Genomic DNA, 25,784 nt, shown 5'->3' with positions numbered 1-25,784 from the left:
GGGATGTTAATTTTTTACTAAAGATGCAAACCAAGGAGCTATGTCGAGGTAGTTAATAATGATGATTCTTTATTAACAACAAATCCGAATCAATTAATAAACAAAGTAGATCTCGATTTCTAATTATTTACCAAACAAACTCCATTATTGCGCCTCATTGCGTGCCCCTTACGTCACTCGCGAATCCGGCCACGCCCCCTTCAATCCTGTGTTTGGACATCCTCGCATCAGCAACACTCCGCGCATCCCTTCATGCGCGCTCTGGACACGGATGTGGAGGCGGAGGAGGGAGTCTCGCGCTCTTTCTGTCTCTTTCTCTCTCTCTCTCTCTCTCTCTCTCAGTTCAGCCATTTAAATATCAACCCGTACATCAAGGGGAGCCTACTGACACCGAGACGCCCTGCTTGGATCACATTATTGCTCGGCTTTTTCAAGAGGAGCGTCGCACGGGATGTCAAGCCTCCTGGATAACCCTCTGCAGGCGGTGCTCTATCTGAAGGAGCTCACCGCCATCGTGCAGAATCAACAGAGTCTGATCCAAACCCAGCGATACCGGATAGACATACTCGAGCGCCGGCTGGAGGATCTAGCGGGTGAGAACCGGCAGCTCCGGGACTCCAGCAGCAGCCATCACCGGCACCCTCCCCGCTATCACCCGCCTCCGCCCCCCCGCACCTCCAGCCTGCCCCGAACCAGCAGAGCCGGGACACCCCCGGTTCAAACTCAGCAGCAGCAGGAACAGCATCATTCCCCTCTGGACATGCAGCTTGTGCCTGCTGGACCCAGCAATGCCAGTCCGGACTCTGCTGATGAAGATGATGATGATGATGATGACGCTCAGAACCCCTGCTGTAGGTCCCTGGTCCCACAGACACCTGCCACCTTGTGCCGAGCTGTGGGACTCCCACGGACATCTGAGTGAGTTCTCATACCACAGTTTCTCAAATCACTCTTTCTTTAGGAAAACACGAGATCGATGTGAGATGTTGAGGCAGATTAGATGCGCCAACAGGATTACATAACAGAGGAATTTCACTATGCAGGCCACAGTGAATATGCAATTGCACATCAATAATTCAGTGATCATAAAACGAGTGATGATTTGCATTTATAAAACCTTTCAGCGTTCTGTTTTTAAGATCATGTGGGTGTGTAATCAGTTCTTATATGTATGCGAGAGAGTCTGTATGTATGTGTGTGTGTGTTTGCACTGCTATGTCCAGTCTTGAAATAACCACACACTCTAAAATGGAAGAAAAACGATTATAGGTCAGCATTAGCACAGCACATTCACTATTTCCAGGGCAAAAGGTCTCAAGAAAGAGGTTTTTAATGCACCTGATTATTTTGCTGCAAGAATGCATTTTAAAAAGCACTTAAAAACACTTTATTGCCAGGGATCTACATGCGCGCGCGCACAGATTTATGCATAAAGTGAGGCTTTAAGTGACATTCCCATAGTGTATGTGAATTTGATCCGCCAGCTGGAATCTAATCCACAGTAAAAGAGAGAAAGATTGAGAGAGTGAGTGTGTGTGTGTGTGTGTTTCATCTATTATGGCTGCTCATCTGCTTCAGTGCACATCTTACGCTGCATTTGTAGAGTATTCCCTCTGTGTGTGTTAACCCCTCGAGCAAAACTGGAATGATACATTCTGCTCTGATTTGTTTAATTGTAGCATTATCGTTTCCTTTAGGGTAAAAAAACACTTAGTCTTGAGTCTGATGTTACCTTGCTGTGTGTTTATGACAGAATACAATTAGTTGTACTGGAAGTGTGAGACTCTCATTGCTAATGAGTTTTAAGGCCGAATTATGCTCATGCACGCAGCTCATTAAAGTTAATCTCACATCGCTATCATCAGCGTGTCTGGTTATGACAGGTATAATTTGAGACTGTTGCATCTTTATTAGCGAGTGAAGATGGACTGTTTGCCATAGACAACATTATGCCATCATTTACTCACCCTCATGTCGTTTTCTTTCTTCCATGAAACGTAGCGGTGCACTTTTTTTAAAAAAAACAAGAAAGCAGCTGGGAATTTTACATTCACAACAGAATATTGCATTAATAATGTATATTACATAATAACCACAATAGCAGGAGTGTAAGGAAGTGATATGCAAATGTGATTATATTAATAGCACTTCACATTCTCATGTTTTGCTCGAGTGAGAAGTAAACATATTTGATGTGCTGTCAACAATGGAGGGCTCAAACAAGACTCACAGAAACAGAAAACGGGAAGGAGTTGGGGATTCGGAAAGAATTGTGAGCAGCCATTTACATACCCTTGCTTTGTGAACATTTCATTTCGAAATTCATTTAAGTATGTTGTTTAGCATCAAGAAGGCTAGTGGTTCTCAACTGCAGGTCTGTTCTGATAGAGTTGTAATCACCTGGAAGAGCAAATAACCATTTGTAAGGTAAAAGGATATATTACTCAGACTACATTAAATACAGGCTCACTTGCATCAAGGACATGGTTTGTGCCAACTATAATATGTTTTCTGCTGTGAAGTTCTGGCTGTCCTTCTATTTCCTGTAGCTCAGGTAGAAGAGTATAGCGCTATATGCCAAGGTCATGGGTTTGATTCCCAGGGAATGCATGAACTGATAACATACTTTGAATGCAATGTAAGTTGCTTAGGTCAAAAGAGTTTACCAAATGCATACATTTACTTAAAGGAGTAGTTCACTTTAAAATGAAAATTACCCCATGATTTACTCAACCCTCAGGCCATCCTAGGTGTAGATGACTTTCTTCTTTCAGATGAATATAATCATAATGGCAGTGGATTGCAACCATCAGTTTGAAGAGGTTTGGGGGGGGGTAAGTTGATAAACTCAACTTATGCAGAAGTAACGCATAATATGCAGAAGTAACGCAACGTACTGCTGGTATTTACACTACGCCATGACGCACTACACTACTTATGACGTCACAAGTCGTTTGGCCAGAAGCTGTAGTTATTATATAGCTATCCCCCCGTAGCCGCGTGGAGTTCTTTTATGATGGATGAATGCACTTTTTTTGAGCTTCAAACTGTTGGTTGCAATCCACTGCCATTATAAAGCTCGGAAGCGGAAGTTTATTAATATAACTCTGATTGTATTCATCTGAAAGAAGAAAGTCATATACACCTAGGATGGCTTGAGGGTGAGTAAATCATGGGCTAATTTTTATTTTAAAGTGAACTACTCCTTTAAGGCCCAATCTGGATTCTGAAGCAAAACTAGTTCAGTACCATCACACTAAGCTAATATGAGTGCTTGAGGAAGACAAATGAAATGACATATAAATAATAGTATTAATTGCCATAATGTGGATTTGAACATTTTCAGGAGTCAGACCGTCTTGCACCAGTTCTGCTGTCCAGCACCAGAGGCCCCAGAGGGAGATTCCAAAACCTGCTCCGGGTGAGGATGACACCTTCTGTAACAAGCCAATCATAAGAGTTACACTTTCTACATATCAAGCAAAATGTGCAATATGAGCAACAGTAAGAAGTAAACAATAAGGAGAGTGAATATACTTGTTTTCTGAAGCTGTCTGCATTGGTTAAGTATTCCATCTTTTAAATGGTAGTGGTTTTCTGTTTGCGGTCCCTGATCTATTGGCCTGAGGCATTCTGGGTAATGGGATTCAAGCCAACGGAATGTATGTGTGTGTGTGTGTGTGTCTGTGAGCGAGAAAGAGAGTTAGTGTGTGCTGCAGGTGTAGCTTAACCCTGCTCCGTCCTTTGTCTGATAGACTGGAAAACTCTCGGCATGGATAAGCACCGTCATTCAGGTGGAGAGAGAGGCTGTGCGTGTGTGTGTGTGTGTGTGTGTGTGTGTGTGTGTGTGTGTGTGTGTGTGTGTGTGTGTGTGTGTGATGTGCATGTGTGAATGTGGCAGCTCTGCACTATTTTGGGAACTTCAAACCATCTGAGCTAGTCAACAAAGCATATTTTATGCTGCCAACAAAACCAAGTTTTAATAGCTATTCTTAATAAAACAGTACATAATAACTGTGAACATAATCAACAACAGAAAATATGAAGGTAAAAGAGTGGCAAAACTCGAGAGCACGTAGATGTGAATTTGAGAACTTGTACAATAAATATTCGTACTTGTACGTGAACATTTACACTCACAGCTCCAATGTGAAAACCTGTAAAATAAAAATCGGAAGTTGAATGTTGAAATTTGCCAGTTTTTTTTCTGTAAAGTTAAAAGTACATTTTTACACTTTAATACAAGAAACAAAATGCACTTTGATTATGTGCTTATCTTGGTTTCAACCATTATTGGAAAAAAAATTAAATATATTTTCTACAGAAATAAAGCTGCTCTTTTATGTTCAAACATTGGAAAAAAATATTCAGAGTTTTCTGTAATTTCTGCCTTATCAGTTTGCTAAAAAAAAAGAAAAAAAAAGGTGATAATTTCTACAAATTTGGACACAAAAGTATAGGTTTTCTATGAAGGTAAAAGAGTAGCATGCCATCCAGCGAAGCTGGAGTCTTAAACCTTTCTTACGATGCTGAGTTTGTCCAGATCAAGTAAGAGTGTGATGTTTTGACGAGTAATGAATTTTGAACAACAATAATCCAGGATCACCAGTGATCCCTGCCGCTCAAGGGGTTAATATCAGTCTAAAGCATTAAGCCATTGGCGTTTCAGAGTGTCCCCGAGGACGCGGGTTTCTTGACATTATCAAGTACACATAGAAGTCCCATTTCATTGGCTAGGCGCCAACCAATAAAACGGTTCCTTTGAACACCCCTGCTCCCGTCCCCCTTTCTCTCTCGCCGCCACTGAGTTAGTTTGCACTAATATATCGCAAAGAGAGTATCAAAAGTCAAGGCGTGAAATTTGAAATTGCAGTGACAGATTTGAGAAGTTGCAAGTGCCTAATTGAGATTGTACTGCGAATGTGAATGTAAGATTAAATGCATATATATATTACAAGTTTGTGTCTGTCATTGTATTTCTGAGAATGTCATTTGACACATTTGTGACTACTTGTCTGCAGCTTCAAATTCAGAATACAGGTTTGTGACTATTGCGAGTGCAAATTTCAGCATTCAACTTCAGATTTTTATTTTACAGGTTTTCACATTGGAGCTGTGAGTGTAAATGTTCACGTACAAGTGCGAATATTTATTGTACAAGTTCTCAAAATTCACATCTACGTGCTCTCGAGTTTTGCTACTCTTTTACCTTCATAGAAAACCTATACTTTTGTGTCCAAATTTGTAGAAATTATCACCTTTTTTTTTTTTTTTTTAAGCAAACTGATAAGGCAGAAATGACAGAACTCTGAATAATTTTTTCCAATGTTTGAACATAAAAAAGCAGCTTTACTCATGTAGAAAATATATTTACATTTTGTTCCAATAATGGTCGAAACCAAGATAAGCACATAATCAAAGTGCATTTTGTTTCTTGTATTAAAGTGTAAAAATGTACTTTTAACTTTACAGGAAAAAAAAACTGGCTGATGTGGTAGCCATAAATTCACCATAAAAAATTCTGTGACGGCGGTATTATGCCTGTATAATTTATTTCTTATAATTGTATATTTCATTAAGTGATATGATGTTAATATATCAATCTACTTCAAATGCTTTTACCTTTCAAATGTACCGATAATTACCGCAATAATACAGGAGGCTTATTAGAAAGCCACATAATGAATCAGAGTTCTTTATAAGTAGCATGTCCATAAAACATGGCCAATATTCATATATAGGAAAACAAAAAACCATCAGGGTAACACACAACACCAAAATAATGCATTAAACACATTAACTAAATAACCAGAAATGTAACAAAACAACACAAAAAAAATATAATTATGTGATGTCACATTGGGATTTTTAGAAAATATTACTGTTTGTATTTCCTTTCTGTTTTCCACTGTAAATTATGGTATTTCATATTTTTTACTTCTAAAAAAACATACATTTGACAGTATTTTACAGTACAATACACACACACTGTTTATATAATGTCATGTTAAACCATTTACAATTTTTCACAGCACTCTAAGAAAGAAAAGTCATAAAAACTTTATATAATAAGGTATCATAGCCTATAGTTAAGCATTGTTTTTACATTAGCATTTTTACAAGAAATGACATGAATTACAGTGTTGAGGAAACATGCTTGGGTGTTCAAAACTTGTTGGCACTTTGCCACGTTTTTTTTAGCATGTTTCTATGTAGTTTTTGGGACGCGACTTGGCGATATCATTTTTGCCCGTAGCACAAATGGTCCAGGTTCAGTGGTAAACTAAAGTTTAATGCTTAGAGTTAGAAGTTTGTTTAAATCACTAACCCTAAGCCTGAGCAAGCACCAGTAATGAAGTTTTCAGATTGATGAACCGGAGAGAGCAGATCTTTAATTTTCCCCAAATGATTACTAAAGAGAAAATGGAAAAAAAAGGGAAAACAAAAGCATTCATTAGCTTCTTATTTGCAGGAATCGACAGCCTGGGTTTCTGCTTGATGTTGAAACTTGTAGTCATGCTCAATCTGTTTTTTTTAAACAGCTTGAAAGAGAAAGCATATTTATTTGAGTCATATCACAGGAAATGACATCAAACTCTTTGCTACTTGCATCACTTTGCACGTTCTCTCACATAAGGAGTGATATCACATTTCAGATTGGGTCCTCAGATCAATCGTGTAGAAACTTAATGATCTGTACCGAGTCCGACCATGTGGATTGGTGTCTATTCTCACTCTCGTTTAAGGTTCTGCTGCATTTGTTCTCGTTCCTCAGAGGCAAACAGCGCTTGGTGCATGAAAGATGGAAACCCTGCTCTCTGCCCCTCGTGTATGAGTGCTTACAGAGCTTAAGTGGCCTTTACTCCAGGGTAGCAGCTAATGTGCTGACAGTGAATGCGGTCTAGTGTGCTTGTGTGTGTGTTGTAAACCCGTGTCTACACTGAGAGAGAGAACCCAGAGAAAATGGAAATGGGGTTGAGCTGTGTTGTTAAGCAGAAGAAACATACTTTGTGACATCTCTCATGATTTAAACATCCGCTTTCCACTCAGAGATGATTTTCATGAGCTCAACATGAGAGGAAAATGGCTTTGTCATGTATGGGCTTACGTAAGATAGAGTAGAGAGTGCTGTTAACCTTTGAGATTTGGTTTGATTCAGTCTTTGGTTTTGGGGATTTATATGAATCTTATGCATTGTTAAATTTTTGTTTTGTTGCAGAAGCAGTGTTTTATACACTTTGTGATATAATGTTTTAAATATACAAAATATACAAATGTATTCACTGAATGAATAGTTTAAAACACAAAACTGAATTTTATTTTATTGCAATTCAAATTTTGCTATTGCAGTTTCTGATAATTAAAAGATGATCTAAAACCTTCACTTGATTACCTCATTTCCCACGAAGACTGCGTCGAATTTGAAACCCGTGAAACCCTGCATGTAGTGATTAAGCAGAGTTAATTAGTCCTGAATGCGCACTGGGTTCTGATCAGTCTAGATTAAAAGACAGCAAATCTGGGTCAGCCACTTCTCACTTGTGTCATTCGAATCCTCAGCTCGATTCCTGCTGCAGGAGAGGAACAGAAAGATGAGAAAAAACACGGTCAGCCTGACGTGCCGCCCTGCTCACATCCTCCAGAATATGAGCTCTCTCCTGATCTCAAACAAAAACAGGTAAGCCCCAACGGACAGGCATCTGTGCATGTGAAACTGACCGTTAGAGATATTAAGTTAGAGATCAATTTGAGTTAATAATTTATATCTATCTATCTATCTATCTATCTATCTATCTATCTATCTATCTATCATCTATCTATCTATCTATCTATCTATCGGTCTGTCCATCTATATGTCTGTCTATCTATCTGTTTATCTATCTATCTGTCCGTAGATAGAGGAACTGGAACAAAAGTACGGTGGTCCTTTGATTTCCCGGCGTGCGGCCTGTAAGATTCAGATGGCGTTTCGCCAGTACCAGCTCAGCAAGAACTTCCAGAAGATCCGTAACTCAGTTCTGGAGAGTGGGATCCCGCGGCGTATGTCAGTGCGCAGGGTCCGGGTGCAGAGGGAAAGTTTCTCTGCCGAACGGGCGCTGATGGAAGGATGTTCACTCATGGGCATCCCGCTCACACACTCCACGTCACTGCCGGTGGCCACAACAACCACACTCACACACCTGGAGGACACATTCACCGAACAGGTACAGTTACACTATTAACACACATGATGATACAGCATGAATTCTGTGCAATCAGTTCAGCCTATTTACTGTAGTTCAAGTACACATTCTATTCTGTTCTATTCATACTATTTTATTGTTTGATTCTATTGCATTTGTTCTCTGTCCTTTTGTTTTGTTCTATTCTGTTCTATTGTATTCCGTTCCATTCTATTCTATTGTATTTTCGTTGTAAATGTTTTTCTATTCTGTTGTATTAGGTTCTATTATTTTAAGTTCTACTTCATTAAATTCAAATATGTTGTATTCTGTTCTATTTTATTCAAATTTGTTCCATTCCATTCCATTCCATTCTCCCTGGCAGGTTCAGACATTAGCACGGTCTATTGACGAGGCTTTGAGCGGCTGGAGTTCTATTCGAGACGGGGAAGGAGAGAAGTCCTCTGCGGCCCCTCCCTCTGGATCCCATCCCGAGGGGCTCCTGATGGACCCCAATACCCTACAGGAGGCCCCACCGGGCAGCTGTGGGGAGAACATACCACGCAGCGCCAGTAAACTCATGATGGCTTTCAGGGATGTGACTGTTCAAATTGATAACCACAACTTTCGCCTCTCCTCCTCCTCCATGCTGGAGTCAGTTTCCCTTGGTAACGGCATATCCAAGGAGACCGGCTCTGAAGCCCAAACGGGGGGAAAGATCGCAGGCCAGTCAACATCGTCAGCCACGGAGATGCCTGAGTTTCCACCTCCGCCACCCAGCGAGGAAGAGAAAGAGAACCAACAGCCAGCCGGATCGGATGCAGCACCGACAGCAGGGGCGGGCCTGGAGAGGAAACAGACCAATCAGATTGCACCCGAGACAGCGGAAAACAGCTCAGAGCCCGTCAGTAGCAGCAGCACCTCGACATCAGCGTGCGAGACGATGATTCTGTCTCTGCCCCGCCCACACTGCCAGGACACACCCTGCGGAACGCTGTCAACGGATATCGCACGCAAACGCCTTTACCGTATTGGACTCAACCTCTTCAATGTGTGAGTACAAAGGTTAAAGATAAATCTTTCCATTTAAAGTGGCTTTTTTAGTGTGTGTTACTGGTTTTTCTGTTTGTAAGGCTCAGATGTCCCCACAAAGACAGTAAAACCTACAAAAATTCAACGTTATTTTAGTCATTTATTTAAATTCATATAACTATAATATTTAACTAGAAAAGCTAAGTTTTTTCATTGTAAATTTTCAATTTTGGCTTTTCAAAGTCTTATTTGAAAGTTCTGAAGAAAAAAAGGTTAACAGTGTAAAGGTTTATAAGCCTTGCGAACAAACAAACATTTGATAGATTTGTTCCAAATACTAATCCAAAATATGAGCAACAGTCATAGTGATGTGCCCTTTAGCCAGACGGTAAGACCCACTAAATCTAATATAAAAACAATAGAATTTATTGGCGGGTACATTTGCTGTAAATAAAAATATGATTTCACAAAAGAGCTTTTGTTTGCCGGGTTAGTTTGCCCATGACTAAAGAGTTGAGTGCAGTTTCATTATGCCTGCTGATACACACTGACAAATACACACACAATTGCACATGTATACATACACACATACTCAAGAAGACTATATTACACTCCCTCAGGGGTGATTGTGAAGCTCTTTCTCTGCTCCATTTTGTGTGTGTAGCTCTTTCAGACAAACACACACACACACAGACATACAGAGAGAGAGAGAGAGAGAGAGAGAGAGAGAGAATAAAGCCAATCCTCAGAGGATTCAGAGTGCATCAGCACTCAATTGAAATCTCAGATCAGATTCACTTTGACATGCTTGACGTGAGTAGTGCCACGGTTGCCATGGTAACCAGGTGATCTACACTCACGGCTTTACTCAGGCTGTGTGACCAAGGGACAATGTTGTTTTTACAAGGTTTCTGTCAAGATGTATGCAGGAATTGTATTTTTTCCAGCTATTCACTCACAATGAGTAAGGGCAACGTAGCACGTTTGGGGTGAAGCACGTGAGTATGGCAAGCCGTTTTAACTTTTATTCATTTCCGGGATATGAATCCTTGATATCAACAATTCAATTTTCACTAGTTAAAATGATAGTTATTGATATCAGGAATTAGATTTCTACTAGTAACAATGGCTATTTTTTATATCAGAAATTACATTTCCACTAGTAACAATGCTAATTCTTGATATCCACAATTAAATTTTCACTAGTAAAAACTATAATTCTTGATATCTGTAATTGTATTTTCACTAGTGAAATGTCACCATAGGCTGCCATTCAAAATCCATTGTTGATATCAAGAATTGATTTCTTACTAGTTGAAATTCCAGTTTCACATATCAGAAATACAATTCTTACTAGTAAAAACCTTTATTTTTGATATCAAGAATTCAGTTGTCACTAGTTGAAATGTCTATTCTTGATATCAACAATTGAATTGCTACTAGTAACAATGTTCATTTTTGATATCAATAATTACATTTTCACTAGTGATGCAATGTTAATAAGAAAGACATTTTAGATATCTGAAATTATATTGATCTAGTAGAAATCTAATTCCTGATATCAATAACTATCATTTTAACTAGTGAAAATTTTGTTGTTGATATCAAGAATTCATATCCTGCGAATGATTAAAAGTCAAAACGGCTTGCCTATTGCCATTCCCAGGATATAAATTATTAATATCAAGAATTATAGTTTTTACTAGTTGAAATTCAATTGTTGATATCAAGAATGAACATTTTTACTAGTTGAAATGTAATTCCTGATATCAAAAATAGCCATTGTTACTAGTAGAAACATTATTCCTGATATAAAAAATTATAATTTTAACTAGTGAAAATTGAATTGTTGATATCAAGGATTCATATCCCGGAAATGAATAAAAGTTAAAACGGCTTGCCATCTAGTGTGTGTGTGTGTGTGTGTGTGTGTGTGTGTGTGTGTGTGTGTGTGTGTGTGCGTTTGCCAGTATAAGGTCAGATGTGACCTGAGAAGATGTTCGGAGTGGTGGAAATAATGCACGTTACAGTGATGTCATCTCGGAGTCTGATGCTAAAGAAAGCAAGAAACAGACAAATACAAAGAGAGACTGAGAAGGAAATAGGAAATATCAGTATTATTATAAATGAACATCTCAATGCAATAGCGCAAATAAAACAGAAGCTTTCACTGGTGTCCATTCAAAAAGGCCATATGGCTTGTTTTTTCCCTTAAATCAACTTATAATGAAGCAATGTCCTGCTCCACTCCAAGTTTTTCATTTCACACTCCTTGCCTTCACTACTCGCTTTACTTGAAATGTCTTTATAAAGGTCTTTACTGTCACTTTTGATCAATTTAATGCATCCTGCTGAATGAAAGCAATTTCTTATTGACCCAAACTTTTGATTAGTAGTGTACATACATAAATATAAGATACTCAGTCCAGCTGTTATTGGACTGACATATATCCACATATGGACATGTCGTCTCTGAAACAGAATGATGTGATTGGATGTGGAAAGAGTAATCTGAAATATGCTGTATGTTTTTAGCTATGAATATCTCTTCTATTACATTTATATATGTGAACCTGCGCACAAGCACAGAAACCTCTTCAGGGTTTTTTCCCCCCCTGGAAACATAATAACTTTCACAGACCCAGACTAAATGCAGATTGTTTGTGTATCTTCTGTTAAAAGGGCAGAAATCTGAAGAATTTTGTTGAATGTTTTTTAACATGGTAAAATATGTCTGCAAAAAAATCATTCAATTATGCTTAACAATTCATGTACACTATTGGTCAAAAGTTTGAAATTAATAAGATTGTTTATATGTTTTTGAAAGAAGTCTCTTATGCACACCATTTATTGGCTCAAAAATACAGTAAAAACAGTATTATGAAATATTATTACAATTTAAAATAACTGTGAATAATATTTTCCATACAGTATATTTTAAAATGTAAAATTTTATTACTGTGATGCAATTTTCAGCATCATTACTCCAGTCTTCAGTGTCACATGATCCTTCAGAAACATTTCTTATTATCATCAATGTTGAAAACAATTTTTGTTTGTAAATTTTTTTTTGTGGAAACTTGGGTAAACAGGTAGTGTACATTTAAGTATAAATAAATATAAAAAATGTATATTAAATGTACATGAAGGTATATTATATCATAGAATTATATAATATAATGTTAGCTAATTGTCTAAATGATAGTTATTATAAAGTGTTAGCTCTAGCTTCTTTAGAAAAAGAAAAAACATTTGTTAGTACTCATCTACATCTTGATCTTCCTGCAGAAATCCAGACAAAGGCATCCAGTTCTTGATATCCAGGGGCTTTATTCCGGATACCGCCATTGGCGTTGCTCACTTCCTGTTGCAGAGGAAGGGTCTGAGCCGACAGATGATTGGAGAGTTCCTGGGGAACAGCAAAAGGCAGTTCAACAGAGATGTGTTAGAGTGAGTCACGTCTTCATAAACTTTTATACACTATAGTTTTCTATGTATCATAGTAATTTTGCAGACGATCTGTCTGATGAGGCCCATATTTAGTCCAAAATCCTGTAAAACATCTATATAAGCCCTATATCTATCTATATTCCCCCATCTATATAAATTATTAAAGAGAATCAGAATCAGAATGAGATTTATAGCCAAGTACAGTATGTTAACAGTATGTTTGTCATGGTGATAAAAAGCTTCCAGTGCACTGGAACAGCAACAAGATAGTAATAAATAAATACATATTAACAATATAAACATAATAGATGAATAACATATATACAAAATAGACCAAAACTATGTACAAATATACTATATAGAAATACAATTATGCAAGGGATTGACAAGATAATGCAAAAAAGGTCAGAATTGTCAATGGCAATAAATAGAAAATCTAAATAAAAAATATTGTGTATATATTAATTAACGAACTATGAAATTATATTCTTGTTTTGAAAGGGAAACATTACGATTAGAGTCAATAAGACGGCATTAACCAGCACATACATATTACTGCATATTCAGGATTGGGGCTTATAATTTAAGAACCAACCACTGAAGGTAATAACGGCACATTTTCATTTCTTACAGTGCTGGAGCTTCATAAATTGGGCTCTTAATTCAAATAGAGCACATTTATGAGGTTTATGTGGCCTCTCTCTCTCTTTCTCAGCTGTGTGGTGGATGAAATGGATTTTTCAATGCTGGAGCTGGATGAAGCTCTGAGGAAGTTTCAGGCTCACGTGCGAGTGCAAGGAGAAGCTCAAAAAGTCGAGAGACTCATTGAAGCATTCAGGTGAGAATCACACACACACACACACACACACACACACACACACACACACACACACACACACACACACACACACACACACCAGTAAAGAGTCATTTCCTAAACACATGACATTTTTCAGATTAACTATGGCAATTTTATCCACAGCTTTTACTGGGTGCGGTACATTTACTATAATGCGCATTCCTGTGTAATCTGTTGTTCCTTCTTTCAGTCAGAGGTATTGTATGTGTAACCCTGACGTGGTGCAACAGTTTCATAACCCCGACACCATCTTCATCCTGGCCTTTGCCATCGTGCTGCTGAACACAGACATGTACAGTCCCAACATAAAACCAGAGCGCAAGATGCTGCTGGAAGACTTCATACGCAACCTACGAGGTGTGTTTATGTGTGCTGTGTTAATTAAAACCAGAGCGTGTTGGTGTTTTGAGGTCAGAGATTAAATATTTGATTTTGAATCTTGACGATTTTAATCAGCTTTCCATCTCCATGTTTAAATTAGCATTTTTTTTTCATATCAAAAGAGTCACTTTGATTATCTCCTAGGAGTGTAGGCAGTGTGTGTGTGTGTGTGTGTGTGTGTGTGTCTTCCTGGTCTCTGATCAAATAATTTTTGATCTGTTGCCTACTTCCTGCAAACACATACAGTATAAGAGAGCTCTTCTTTAAAGTGAATGTAAAGACATGGGGACTGGAACGAAATCAGCTTGTTATTAGTCAAGCTCTAGTTTATAATAGGACTTTTCCATAGAGCCAAATAAATCCTCAATTTAAACAGCAATAAGTCACTTAAAAGTACACAGTGACACCTCTGCTTTTCTATATGGCGTGTTCCTTGTTAACAAAAGATTTATTTCTATTACACAGGCTATACAGTTTTTCCTGCCTTAAAGGGATAGTTCACCCAAAAATTAAAAGTCTGTCATCATTTACTCGCCCTCATGTTGTTCCAAACCTTTACGAGTTTCTTTCTTCTGTTGAACACAAAGGAAGATATTTTAAAGAATGTTTGTAACCAGACAGTTGACAGTAGCCATAGTATTTTTTTATCCATCAACTGTTTGGTTACAAACATTCTTCAAAATATCTTCTTTTGTGTTGATCAGAAGAAAAAAAAAAACATACAGGTTTGGAACAACTTGAAGGTGAGTAAATGATGACAAAATTGGCATTTTTGGGTGAACTAGGCCTATCCCTTTAAACTATATTTTTACTTTTGTATTATGATGTAAAAATAAATAAATAAATAAATAAATTCCCCTTCAGGAGTGGACGATGGGGCAGACATTCCGCGGGAGATGCTAGCCGGGATTTACGAGCGGATTCAGCAGAGGGAGCTGCGCTCCAATGAGGACCATGTGACCTACGTTACCAGGGTGGAGCAAAGCATTCTTGGAATGAAGACGGTGAGTCAGTTCTCTACCAATTAAACAAAAGGTCATGTAAAAGTGAAAAGTGCATCATCTGTTGGTTCGGTTTGTACCAGTTACAGATTTGAAAAGGTGATTAGAGACAGTGAGAGAGCTGACCAAACTGTCTTCTTAACTTTACAGTGGGTCTTGCTGAGCCAAACATTGCCATTACTATCACTCATACTAGCGCAGCGGAGGGCCGACGTCCTGCAGAGATTTATCTCCAGCTTGCCCCAAAACACCTACCTGGAAGTTTCTAGAATGCCTGAAGACCTTGATTAGTTGGATCAGGTCTGTTTAATAGGGGTTGGAGCTGAACTCTGCAGGAGAGTGGCCCTCCAGGAGCAGGATTGGACACCCCTGTAGTAAGTCAAGTCAAGTCAAGTCAAGTATATTTGTATAGCGCTTTTCACAATACAGATTGTATCAAAAGCAGCTTCACAGTATTAAATTAAAATAATACAACAAGGTTTGTTTCTAGTGAAATTTATTGATTAATAAAATAAAATTAAATATTCCCAAAATATCCCCAACTGAGCAAGCCAAAGGCAACAGTGGCAAGGAACCGAAAAAACTCCATCAGGTGACCTAATGGTGAGCTGAAACTCCATCAGGTGACCTAATGGTGACCTAATGGAGAAAAAAAAAACCTTGGGAGAACCCAGGCTCAGTCGGGGGCTAGTTCTCCTCTGGCGTTTATGAACTAGAGGTCGGATTGTAGTTTGAACTGTAAGATTAAGAATATTATATAAATGCCTGGCTGAAGAGATGCGTCTTTAATCTAGTTTTAAACTGGGAGAGCGAGTCTGAGCAATGAACAGTATCAGGAAGGCTATTCCAGAGTTTTGGAGCTAAATGTGAAAATGCTCTCCCTCCTTTGGTGGATCTGGATATCCTAGGTATGACCAAAAGCCTCGAATTTAGTGACCTTAAAGAGCGCGATGGATTATAGGGCGATAGAAGATCGGTTAAATAGACTGGAGCTAAGCTGTTTAGGGCTTTATAAGTCAGTAGCAATACCTTGTAATTAATACGGAACTTTATAGGAAACCAATGTAGTGATGATAAAATCGGTGTTACATGATCATATTTTCTTGATCTAGTAAGAACTCTAGCAGCTGCATTTTGGACTAACTGTAGCTTGTTTATTGAGGATGCAGGACAACCAGCTAATAAAGCATTACAGTAATCTAGTCTCGAGGTCATGAATGCATGAACTAACTTTTCTGCATCAGAAACTGATAGCATGTTACGTAGCTTAGCAATGTTTCTAAGGTGGAAAAAGGCTGTTCTTGTAACATATGAAATATGACTTTCAAAAGACAGGTTGCAATCTAATATAACACCCAGGTCTTTTACTGTAGAGGATGAAGTAACAGGACATCCTACTATGTTAAAGTTGTATTGTGAGAGGTTTTGTGGGCGGTTTTTTGAACCGATAAGTATTACCTCTGTCTTGTCTGGATTTAATAAAAGAAAATTACACGTCATCCAATCTTTTATATCTTTAACACACTCTGTCAATTTGGATAATTTAGCGTTTTCATCCGGCCGTGATGAAATATATATTTGAGTGTCATCAGCATAACAATGGAAACTAATTCCATGTTTCCTTATAATATTTCCAAGTGGCAGCATATATATTGAGAATAATAGAGGGCCTAACACAGATCCCTGCGGCACTCCATAGTTTACTGGAGTTATGATCGATTTTTCTCCATTTAAATAGACAAAATGGTAGCGGTCAGATAAGTATGATCTGAACCAGCTTAATGCTTGTCCTTGAACACCAGTATAATTTTGTAGTCGATCTAAGAGTATTGTGTGATCTATAGTATCGAACGCAGCACTAAGATCAAGTAAAACTAGTAGTGTAAGTGATCTGAACAAACCCTAACACACTAGGTATTGAACTTATCCAGCACCGTTTATGTCCAGGGATCCTTCTTAACCATTTTAAGGAACAAATATTTAGAAAAAACAATTATGAAATTGTTATTGCCAAATGATGATTGATATGTGTGTGTGTGTATATATATATATATATATATATATATATATATATATATATATATATATATATATGAAGACTTCAGATGCAAAAGCCTCTAAGTGCCATCTGAAATTTTCTTCTAAAATGAGCATTTTTATCAAGCTCGTATATTTAGGTTCAGTAATTTTACTTTAATGAAAATTAATAGGTAATTTTCATTGCCATTAAACTGAAATAACTGAACATAAACATACAAGCCTGATAAAAAATTATCATTCTAGAAGAACATTTCAGATGGCACTTAGAGGCTTTTGCATCTGAAGTCTTCATATATATATATATATATATATGAAGAGTTCAGATGCAAAAGCCTCTAAGTGCCATCTGCAATTTTCTTCTAGAATGATCATTTTTATCAAGCTCATATATTTAAGTTCAGTAATTTCACTTAAATGGCAATGAAAATTACCTGTGAATTGTCATTTAAGTGAAATTAATGAACTTAAATATACAAGCTTGATAAAAATGATCATTCTAGAAGACAATTTCAGATGGCATTTAAGGCCTCGTTTACACTGCAGGTCTTGATGCCCAATTCTGATTTGTTGCCTAAATCCGATTTTTTTGACTGTCTGTTTACACGTTCTTTAAATTGTGACCCATATCCGATTCATATGTTTACACTTGCCATGGCTAGTAGCCTAGGCTACTATCTGAAACATATCGCGCATGCTTAAAGGGTTAAATTCTCTTGCACAAATGGACGAATACAAAATATGTTTCATGCTCTGCGATATGCAAAGTTGCCAAACACCACTTTTGAATAAGAAACAATGTCTATAAAACTACCACGAATCACAAGCGTATCGGTGAGAACACTCGTTAAAACAACATACACACACCCGAACTTGACTGCACATCACATATTTGAGATTACTGATACTGCTTTCATTCGTAATGCAACGGACCGATCTACGGCACATACATTAAGGGCTGTTCACTGTTATACAATAAAGAGCCCGCACAGCGACAAGAAATAGAAATTAACACAAAAAAACTGTCTAGAGCCTTTACTACTTACACAACACTGACAGTGGAGTTGCGCTCAGGAGTAGAGCAGCTATGGACAATTTTCTTTTTCTTTTTTGAGCGGCTGCGGACAAATTCTTTCTATGCACACACAATATTACATCACAATCTGCGCGCATGTTTTAAAAATATAATTGAAAATGTAAATAGTCCTAGCACTTTTTAAATTTAAATAGCCCACTTAAAGTGTTTATTACAAATAAATTATTAATTGCTTAAAATGAATAAATGTAAATGAACAAAAATTTTCGTTAAATTTACAATCATGTGAAAACACTTCCCGTGCCCCTCTCCACATTCCTCTCCTACGATGACACGTTTCGTCGGGCCATCCGTCCCTTTGCAGATGTGCGTCGGGGTTTCTCTCGTCATTAAACCGCGGAGACGTTGCCTAATGCCTCAGAAAATCCGATCTGCCTGTTTACATGACAGTCGCATTGGCACATATCCGATTTATTTCCACATATGAATGAGGCCTGAAACCGATCTGGAAATATCCGAATGCATGCGTTTTTTTCCTGTTTACACTGTCATAGAACACATCCGATCTGTGTCACATGTGAGCAAAAAATCGGAATTGGGTCACATTTCACTGGCAGTGTAAACGGGGAGGCTTTTGCATCTGAACTCTTCATATATATATATATATATGAAGATTTGTTGATTAAGTTGAAGATTAAGTAAAGATCATGTTCCATGAAGATATTGTGTAAATTTCCTACCGTAAATATATTAAACTTTTTTTTTGTGAGTGAACGCAGCACAATGACGAACATAAATGGACGTCTTTAAAGGCGATTTTCTCAATGTTTCGATGTTTTGCACCCTCAGATTCCAGATTTTCAAATAGTTGCATCTCGGCCAAATATTGTCCTATCCTAAAAAACCATACATCAATGGAAAGCTTATTTATTCAGCTTTCAGATTAAGTATAAATCTCAAGAAAATCTAAAAAAAAAAAAGACCCATGTGACTGGTTTTGTGGTCCAGGGTCACATATGCATTTGATTCACTAATAAAAGCTCATAAGATTCATTTGTTCAGGATTCAGACTATACTGGTTGTACTATACTGTATGTTTTTTAATTCACTGAAAAGAAACGGCTCATAAAAAACATTTGTTTGTGAAGCGGAATGCACTGGTTGTGCTGCATGTTTTTTATTCACTAAAAAGAACCAGCTCAGTAAAGAGTGATTTGTTCTGTAATCAAACTACACTGGTCGCTTTGTATGTTTTGCGCTATTAACGGACAAGGTTCATCATTTTTTTTCTTATGTAAATTAACCTGGTTCTGCATAAGAACTTACTGAAAAATAAGGAAGGTAAACAACATGGGTTTCATATACAAGTCTGATACTTAAATTTGATCATATTTTTTACTTATATGACCCCAAAAACTTTTGCAAGTCTGAAGTTTGATTAACATGATGAAGTACAAATAAACTTTGCTAAAAGCATCAGCCAGTTAAATTCACATTACAGCTTCTGGTCATAATTTTTTCCCACCTCTGTATGCCAACAGCTGAGTGAATCAGTTTATAAAAACAGGTATAAAAACAGGAAACTTGACACTGAAACTGCTCATTAGTTTGGTGCTGTAATTTTAGATTCCACATGGCAGCGCAGCAAAACACTGTACCTCCATATTAAATATTCATTTCTTTCATCAGCCCATGCTGCATCAGAAATCCCTCTTTTCATTTCCTGTGCTGACGGAAGCTGTACCTTCTGAATTGAATTCACCCGATATTTGATCTCTCTCTTTCTTCCTCAGATACTGTCGGTTCCTCACCGTAGGCTGGTGTGCTGCAGTCGACTCTATGAGGTCACCGATGTAAATAAACCGCAGAAACAGGCTTCGCATCAGAGAGAGGTGTTCCTCTTCAATGACCTGATAGTGGTGAGAGACACGCAGATGAAAGTATATTCGCACACGTACAAACAAACAACTGAAAATAAACTAAATCTTTCTTATGATGTTAGATCCTAAAACTATGCCCTAAGAAGAAGAGTGCCGCAACATACACGTTCTGCAAGGCCATGGGTTTACTGGGAATGCAATTCCATCTGTTTGAGAATGAGTGTAAGAACACAAGCACACACAAAACAGTTAAATGTTATATATTTTTATATTTTACTGTATTTATAAATACAGTAAAAAGTATGTTACAGTTATAGTTGTCCATAAAAGTACTACAGGGGGTAGTACTACCATGGACTGTATGTAAAAAAAAAGATCTAAAATGTCTAAATATTGAAAACCATTACAATAATATATCACTTTTTATATAATTCAGTTGCTTCTGAAGAATGACCAAAATTTTACCATTTTGTTAATTTTTAACCTAATTCAGATGGATACATGTTTTTTTTTAAATGATAAAAACAGGAAAATTCACAAATCCTCAAAGCAGGACCTTACTCAATAATTGGAGTATCAGATGTGTGATACACAGCGTGTTTTCTCCATCACAGATTACCCTCATGGAATCACGATATTGTCTCCGTTCTCGTCGGAGAAGAAGCAGGTGGTGAGTTTCTGTTCTCAGAGCTCAGAGGAGCTGCTCAAGTTTGTAGAGGACCTGAGAGAGAGCATCGCAGAGGTGGCAGAGATGGAACAAATTCGGATTGAGTGTGAGTGTCTTTGCATGTTACTGCTCATTTTGCTCATTTACTCATGTTCACATGCTTTAGCTTAGTGATAGTCACATTTGTTAAATTCTACATTAAAAAAATCTGTGTTTCTGGACGTCCATGTTTTGTCTAAAATACATCCCATAGATTTACATTGAAAAGCTAAAATCTAGGGAACAGTAAGAAACCACCTAGCAATCACATAGCAACATGTTTAACAATCTTAGTGGTGACTTTTGCACAGGCAAACATCACTCACATTTGCTTCAGAAAAGTTTTGATCTACTCTATAAAAATAAAGAGTTCAAAAGAAGGTTTTGCAGCAATGCAAGCAAACCATTTTGGGTTCCCCAAAGAACATTTCGGTAAAAAAATCCTACAATAATTTTTTTTTAGTGCAAAGAATATTTAAATAATCTGAAGAAACTTTCAACTATAAAGAACATTGTGCAATGGAAAGGTTCCAAGGTTGATAAAGGTTCTTCATGGAAAGTTAATACACATTAAAATAGCATCATTATTTATAGTACATTATTGTGTATAGGCTGTATGTGTGGGCTATGCTGTATGTAATAAAACAGTGTTGTTTATTAGCACTATAAATAATTAAATAATTTGTAACATTTTAATTCATTATCATTTTCTAAAGGTTAGCTTGAATAAAAATGAACCCTCTACATTCCTCTGAGGTTTGAATGCTATGGTTGTGGCCAACATTAAAGTGAATTATGCATGTGGTTCTCAGGGGAACTAGAAAGACAACAGGTTGTGAGAAATCAAACTAACAAGAATGGCACACAACTAGACATCCACGCTGGACCTAGTTCTGCTTCAGGTACACACACTTACACACACACACACACACATACACACGCACTCATACACAAAAATAAGACTGTTTTTCATGTCTTGTGTATTTGTATGGCTTGCAGGGGATGATTTTTATGAGAAAACAGGAAGCAACACAGTAGAGGTTTGTATCAGTATATCGTGGTGTGAGCGCAGTGCAAATTATGTTCCGATTCTGTGTGCATGTATTTATAGTGTCCTCAAAAATTTTGGACCCCTAGGCAAAGTGTGGTTTTGGATAATATCAGCATAAATCTGTATTATTTTTAGTGATGACTTTGCAATGATTAAGTTGCAAGGGACTATGGAAATATATAAATATATATCTATATATAAATATATAACTATGGAAATGTATTTGAAAAAATCAGTGAATTCAGAGCATAGAAAAATACCGTACAAGAGCAGTTTATAAAGCATCTTCAAACTGTGTTCTGATTGATCTGTTGCTCTGTCAATCAATCAGTGAAGCTAAAAAAATGTGCAACCAAGAAGAAAAATATTATTGTCTTCAATGATAATTGCATAATACGCCAATGCATTTACACCAAAAATGTTGAGGACTTTTGTGCTGATATTGTCCCATTTTTAAACCTAGTGTGTTTCCAAACTTTTTGGGGACATTGTAGGTGGTGACAGCATGTATTGTAGTTAACATCACTATCTCCTTGCAGAATCAGAGATAACCTCCCCACTGGCACCCCACTCCCTGCCCTTTGACCCCTGAGCTCACTCTGTCCCTGTCAGAATGGAGACGCCCGCCCTCGGTGTCTTCACTGCAATCACACACCACTCGTGCAAGCAATAACAGCACTGCCGCACCTCAGAAAACACCACCCCACTGCCCCTCGTCGTGATCTCTAATCTATGGCTTCACTACAGCTGCTGTTGTTGTGGGGTGAAATTCTTTCAACTTAAAAATCTTTGTGGAAATTATGTCGATAGTGTATTCAAATAAGACACACTGATAAGCGCATTCACACATACAGGGCCCTATTTTAACAATCTAAGCGCATGGTCTAAAGCACATGGCGCAAGTGCACTTTTGCTAGTTTAACACGCCCGGCGCATGTTCTAAAAGGGTTGTCCCTATTCTCTTAATGAGTAATTGGTGTGTTTTGGGCATAACATGCAAAAACCAATCAGAGTCTCATCTCCCATTCCCTTTAAAAGCCAGTTGCGCTCGTGCCATGGCGGATTCGCTATTTAGATGGCGGAATTTGCAAGCGGAAAAACTGAATGCTTCTCCAGAGAGGAAACGGATCAACTTGTGCGCGAGGTTAAAGCTCGCAAGCAGACCATCTACGGGACAAGCCGGATTCCACCATACACATTATTAATCTTTTACATTGTAATCCTTTTATTTTTAATATTTGGCTAGTTTGTGTGCTGTTGCGCGTCCCTGTGTGTGTAATAAGCAGAGTGTATGTGCGCTGTGCACCCGCCTATAGGATCATATTACTAATGTGCCCTTTAAATAACAAAAAAATACTGCGCCATTGACTTTAGACCAGGTTTCAGTTGGTCAATGGCCAAGTGAATGAATAGACATTCAGTTGGTGAATGTCTATTTCAGTTTCCTCAAAATAGCAACACGCCAACAATGCGATGTGATGGGCACACAAATGGGCGCATTTGCTATTTAATTAACGTGGCGCAGGACGTGAAAATGATAACTGCGTCGGGCTGAAACTAGCAAAAAACACTTGTGTCAAGCCTGGCATTGTGCCGGGTGTATGATAGCGCCCACAGCCTAAACTGGAACTCTCGCACTGGAACTCATTAAAATTCAAATACTTCATTAAAAAAAGAGCCGAAACGAAAAGGAATGAGCAGTGGTTAGTGTGGACCGACAGGCTACATGAGTTTGCTTTCACGAGATGCCTCGCACATAACATACACACACGCACACAAGGTCTGTCAAGACAAGGTGCAAATTATCCAGCATGCAATAAAGACCCTCGCTGCCAAGCGTCTAGGCCCTCCAGGGGCACTTTTAATGCTTTTTACAGACGGATAAAAATATAACAGTCTGATTAGCAGTGCGGTAATAAAAGGAAATGCATAAGATAGCATAATTATCCAAATCCCGGCAGTTCAAGTAGGAAGTCGCCCTGCTTTCACCCACTTCGACTGCGCTGCATGTACGTAGTTGTGTCACGTTCTGCCGCCTGCATGCTCTGTGGCATGGCCTCGTCGTGTGATCCGCACCAGAGGGCCGTGAGAGTGCAGCAGGCCAGGCTGATAACGCTTCCTGCTTCTGGCTGTTTCTAAACTAGGTGTCAATTCACAACAGGCTCCAAACATACCAACTCAGCTCTCCTCTGGCCCCACCCAGCGCTCAGCAACACCTGGCCGTCCTGCCTAGCCCCGCCCCTGGCTCCACCCTCACCATCTCCCCAGACACCCTGATCCAGTGCCAGCAGATCGTCAAGGTGATCGTCATGGATGCCGCCGGGCGTGGCCACGTGGAGGCGTTCCTCAGCCACAACCCCGCCCACCGCCTCATCCAATCGGCTGTGTCCACGCCCACCAGGTCACGGGAGGGGGGCAAGCAGCAGCAGCAGCCGCCCCTCCCTCCCCCGCCGCCTCCTTATCATCACCCGCATCAGTTTTGCCCCCCGACCCCTCCACCACCACGCCACCTGCTGAGCCAACGCAGGTATTCCAGCGGGACACGCAGCCTAGTCTGAATAACACACATTCAGAGATGAGTTTATACCTGTTAAAAGGACACATCCCCTAAATTGAACATTCTGTCTTTATTTAATCACCCACATGTCGTTCCAAACTCATGCTGCTAACATATATATATAAAATCACAATTCAAGTGCTCTGTACAATTTGTGCACTATTTTCCAAGTCTTCTGAAGCGATAAGTGAGCTTTGTGTGTCACTGAAAATCTCCACTGTAATTCTAAAATGACTTTTCACATTTAAATGAACTTTAGACATTTTAACTAGAAGGAATAAGACATATTTGGCAGTTTATGAAGTGTCAACTGTCCAGTATTATTTTGTATTATACTATTATAGTATTTATTAATATATTAAATTTGTTTTTATTTTTATATTTACATTTTTCATTTTAATTTGAGTAATTATGTTATGTGCTTTTAACATTTTTATTTCTATTTAGCTTTAAGATTTTATTTCAATTGGTTGGCAAGGCACCACTTCTAATGTTTGTTTAAACTTTTTAAGTTTTAAGTTTTTCATCTAATATTTATATTTTATTTCAGCTCCATTTCAATTAACAAAAGCACTGAGATTTTTTTTATGAACTATCATTGAATGGAAACAAGCTATAAAAATTCTGTTCCTTGAAAAAAAAAAAAAAACAGCATATGGATTTTAAAGCAACATGAGGGTGAATAAATATTGATGGAATGTTCATATTTATGTGAACTATTGCTTTGAAAACTAAACTATCATGTACACTCTTTTTCTGAAGACACAAAATAGCACAAGCAACCCAGTCTGAACTGTTAGGCTCTGATCGCTCAAAAGAAGCTATTCTTAGAATAGTTGGGTCCTCATGGCCTTAAAGTGTGCATTTAAAGTGAGTAGATGTATAGTATTTTTTTAAGAGGGTTTTTTTCTCAGATCTTTTTTGTGTGTGTTCACCATGTCCCTGCATTCAAATTGAGTGTTTATATTTTGATTTCTCCTTAAACACCCATGTCGTGTGACCTGAACTACAATAGATGGATGTAGTATAGAGAGAGTGCTTGTGAAGGTGAATTTGTTCAAAGACACTAGCATAAAATAATGTTTGCAATTATATTTATGTTCACATCATATTTTGTATGGAAATAGGAAATCACCACCCTCTTTCAAAGGTCTTACCTGTTAGTCTAAATTCCAAAGACGAAATCCAATTCCAGTATTTGGATATACATCATACCTCAACATTTCTGAAAAAGAAAAATGTAACTTGGTTAGATAAGAGAACACCCCTTGAGTTAGTTTAGATACAACAATAAACAATTTGTGCACACATTACTGCAGTAAGGCAAATCATGTGACCTCTTCTGCTTTCCCATTGGTGGTTGTCACATCATGTGAATCCACATTGGCATTCGAATGGCAGAAAATGAATGATTTTATTGCTGCAAATCACTGTCGTTTAGTGAATTATTCAAACTGTGTTGTGAATGTCCTGAATCCAAAGGTTTTGGATGATATTTAGGTCAGGACGAGGCCACTAAAAAAGATCTAATTTACAAGATAAAAGCTACAGATTATGTCTGTATACGGCATCATCTACTGTCGTTTTTTTCCCGTCAAGAGTCCCAGTCCCCTGAGAAATTGAGGACACTGC

General features: G+C 38.0%; 1 protein-coding gene across 3 annotated transcripts; it reads left to right on the top strand.

Moving 5' to 3' along the window:
- Nucleotides 1-177: 177 nt before the first annotated feature.
- On the top strand, nucleotides 178-24,255 carry iqsec3b (IQ motif and Sec7 domain ArfGEF 3b). 3 transcript variants are annotated; one of them, XM_079874037.1, is made up of 15 exons: nucleotides 178-918; nucleotides 3,347-3,421; nucleotides 7,561-7,678; nucleotides 7,896-8,204; nucleotides 8,548-9,215; nucleotides 12,483-12,644; nucleotides 13,360-13,482; nucleotides 13,694-13,860; nucleotides 14,749-14,888; nucleotides 19,752-19,877; nucleotides 19,961-20,060; nucleotides 20,453-20,611; nucleotides 21,357-21,446; nucleotides 21,544-21,584; nucleotides 23,740-24,255. In XM_079874037.1, exons 1-15 carry the CDS (start codon nucleotides 452-454, stop codon nucleotides 24,151-24,153), a joined length of 3,159 nt encoding a protein of 1,052 aa, XP_079730163.1. In that variant the 5' UTR covers nucleotides 178-451; the 3' UTR covers nucleotides 24,154-24,255. The 3 variants fall into 3 exon arrangements, with proteins under 3 accessions (XP_079730163.1, XP_079730165.1, XP_079730164.1); XM_079874039.1 differs by having other exon boundaries at nucleotides 23,799-23,911; XM_079874038.1 differs by having other exon boundaries at nucleotides 23,757-23,911.
- The last annotated feature ends 1,529 nt before the right edge of the window (nucleotides 24,256-25,784 follow it).

Source organism: Squalius cephalus (genome assembly GCF_949319135.1).
Source record: "Squalius cephalus genome assembly, chromosome: 6".
Lineage (NCBI taxonomy): Eukaryota > Metazoa > Chordata > Actinopteri > Cypriniformes > Leuciscidae > Squalius > Squalius cephalus.
Note: the sequence above shows the minus strand (reverse complement) of the source record. Positions and strands in the feature narration are given on the sequence as shown.

What these genes read in the sequence shown, in the direction of transcription:
- iqsec3b (XM_079874037.1), top strand. Translation starts at nt 452, where the DNA reads ATGTCAAGCCTCCTGGATAACCCTCTGCAGGCGGTGCTCTATCTGAAG. An exon ending in TTCAACAGAGATGTGTTAGA is followed by an intron (nt 12,645 to 13,359) that starts GTGAGTCACGTC and finishes TCTCTTTCTCAG; the next exon opens with CTGTGTGGTGGATGAAATGG. An exon ending in TGGACCTAGTTCTGCTTCAG is followed by an intron (nt 21,447 to 21,543) that starts GTACACACACTT and finishes TATGGCTTGCAG; the next exon opens with GGGATGATTTTTATGAGAAA.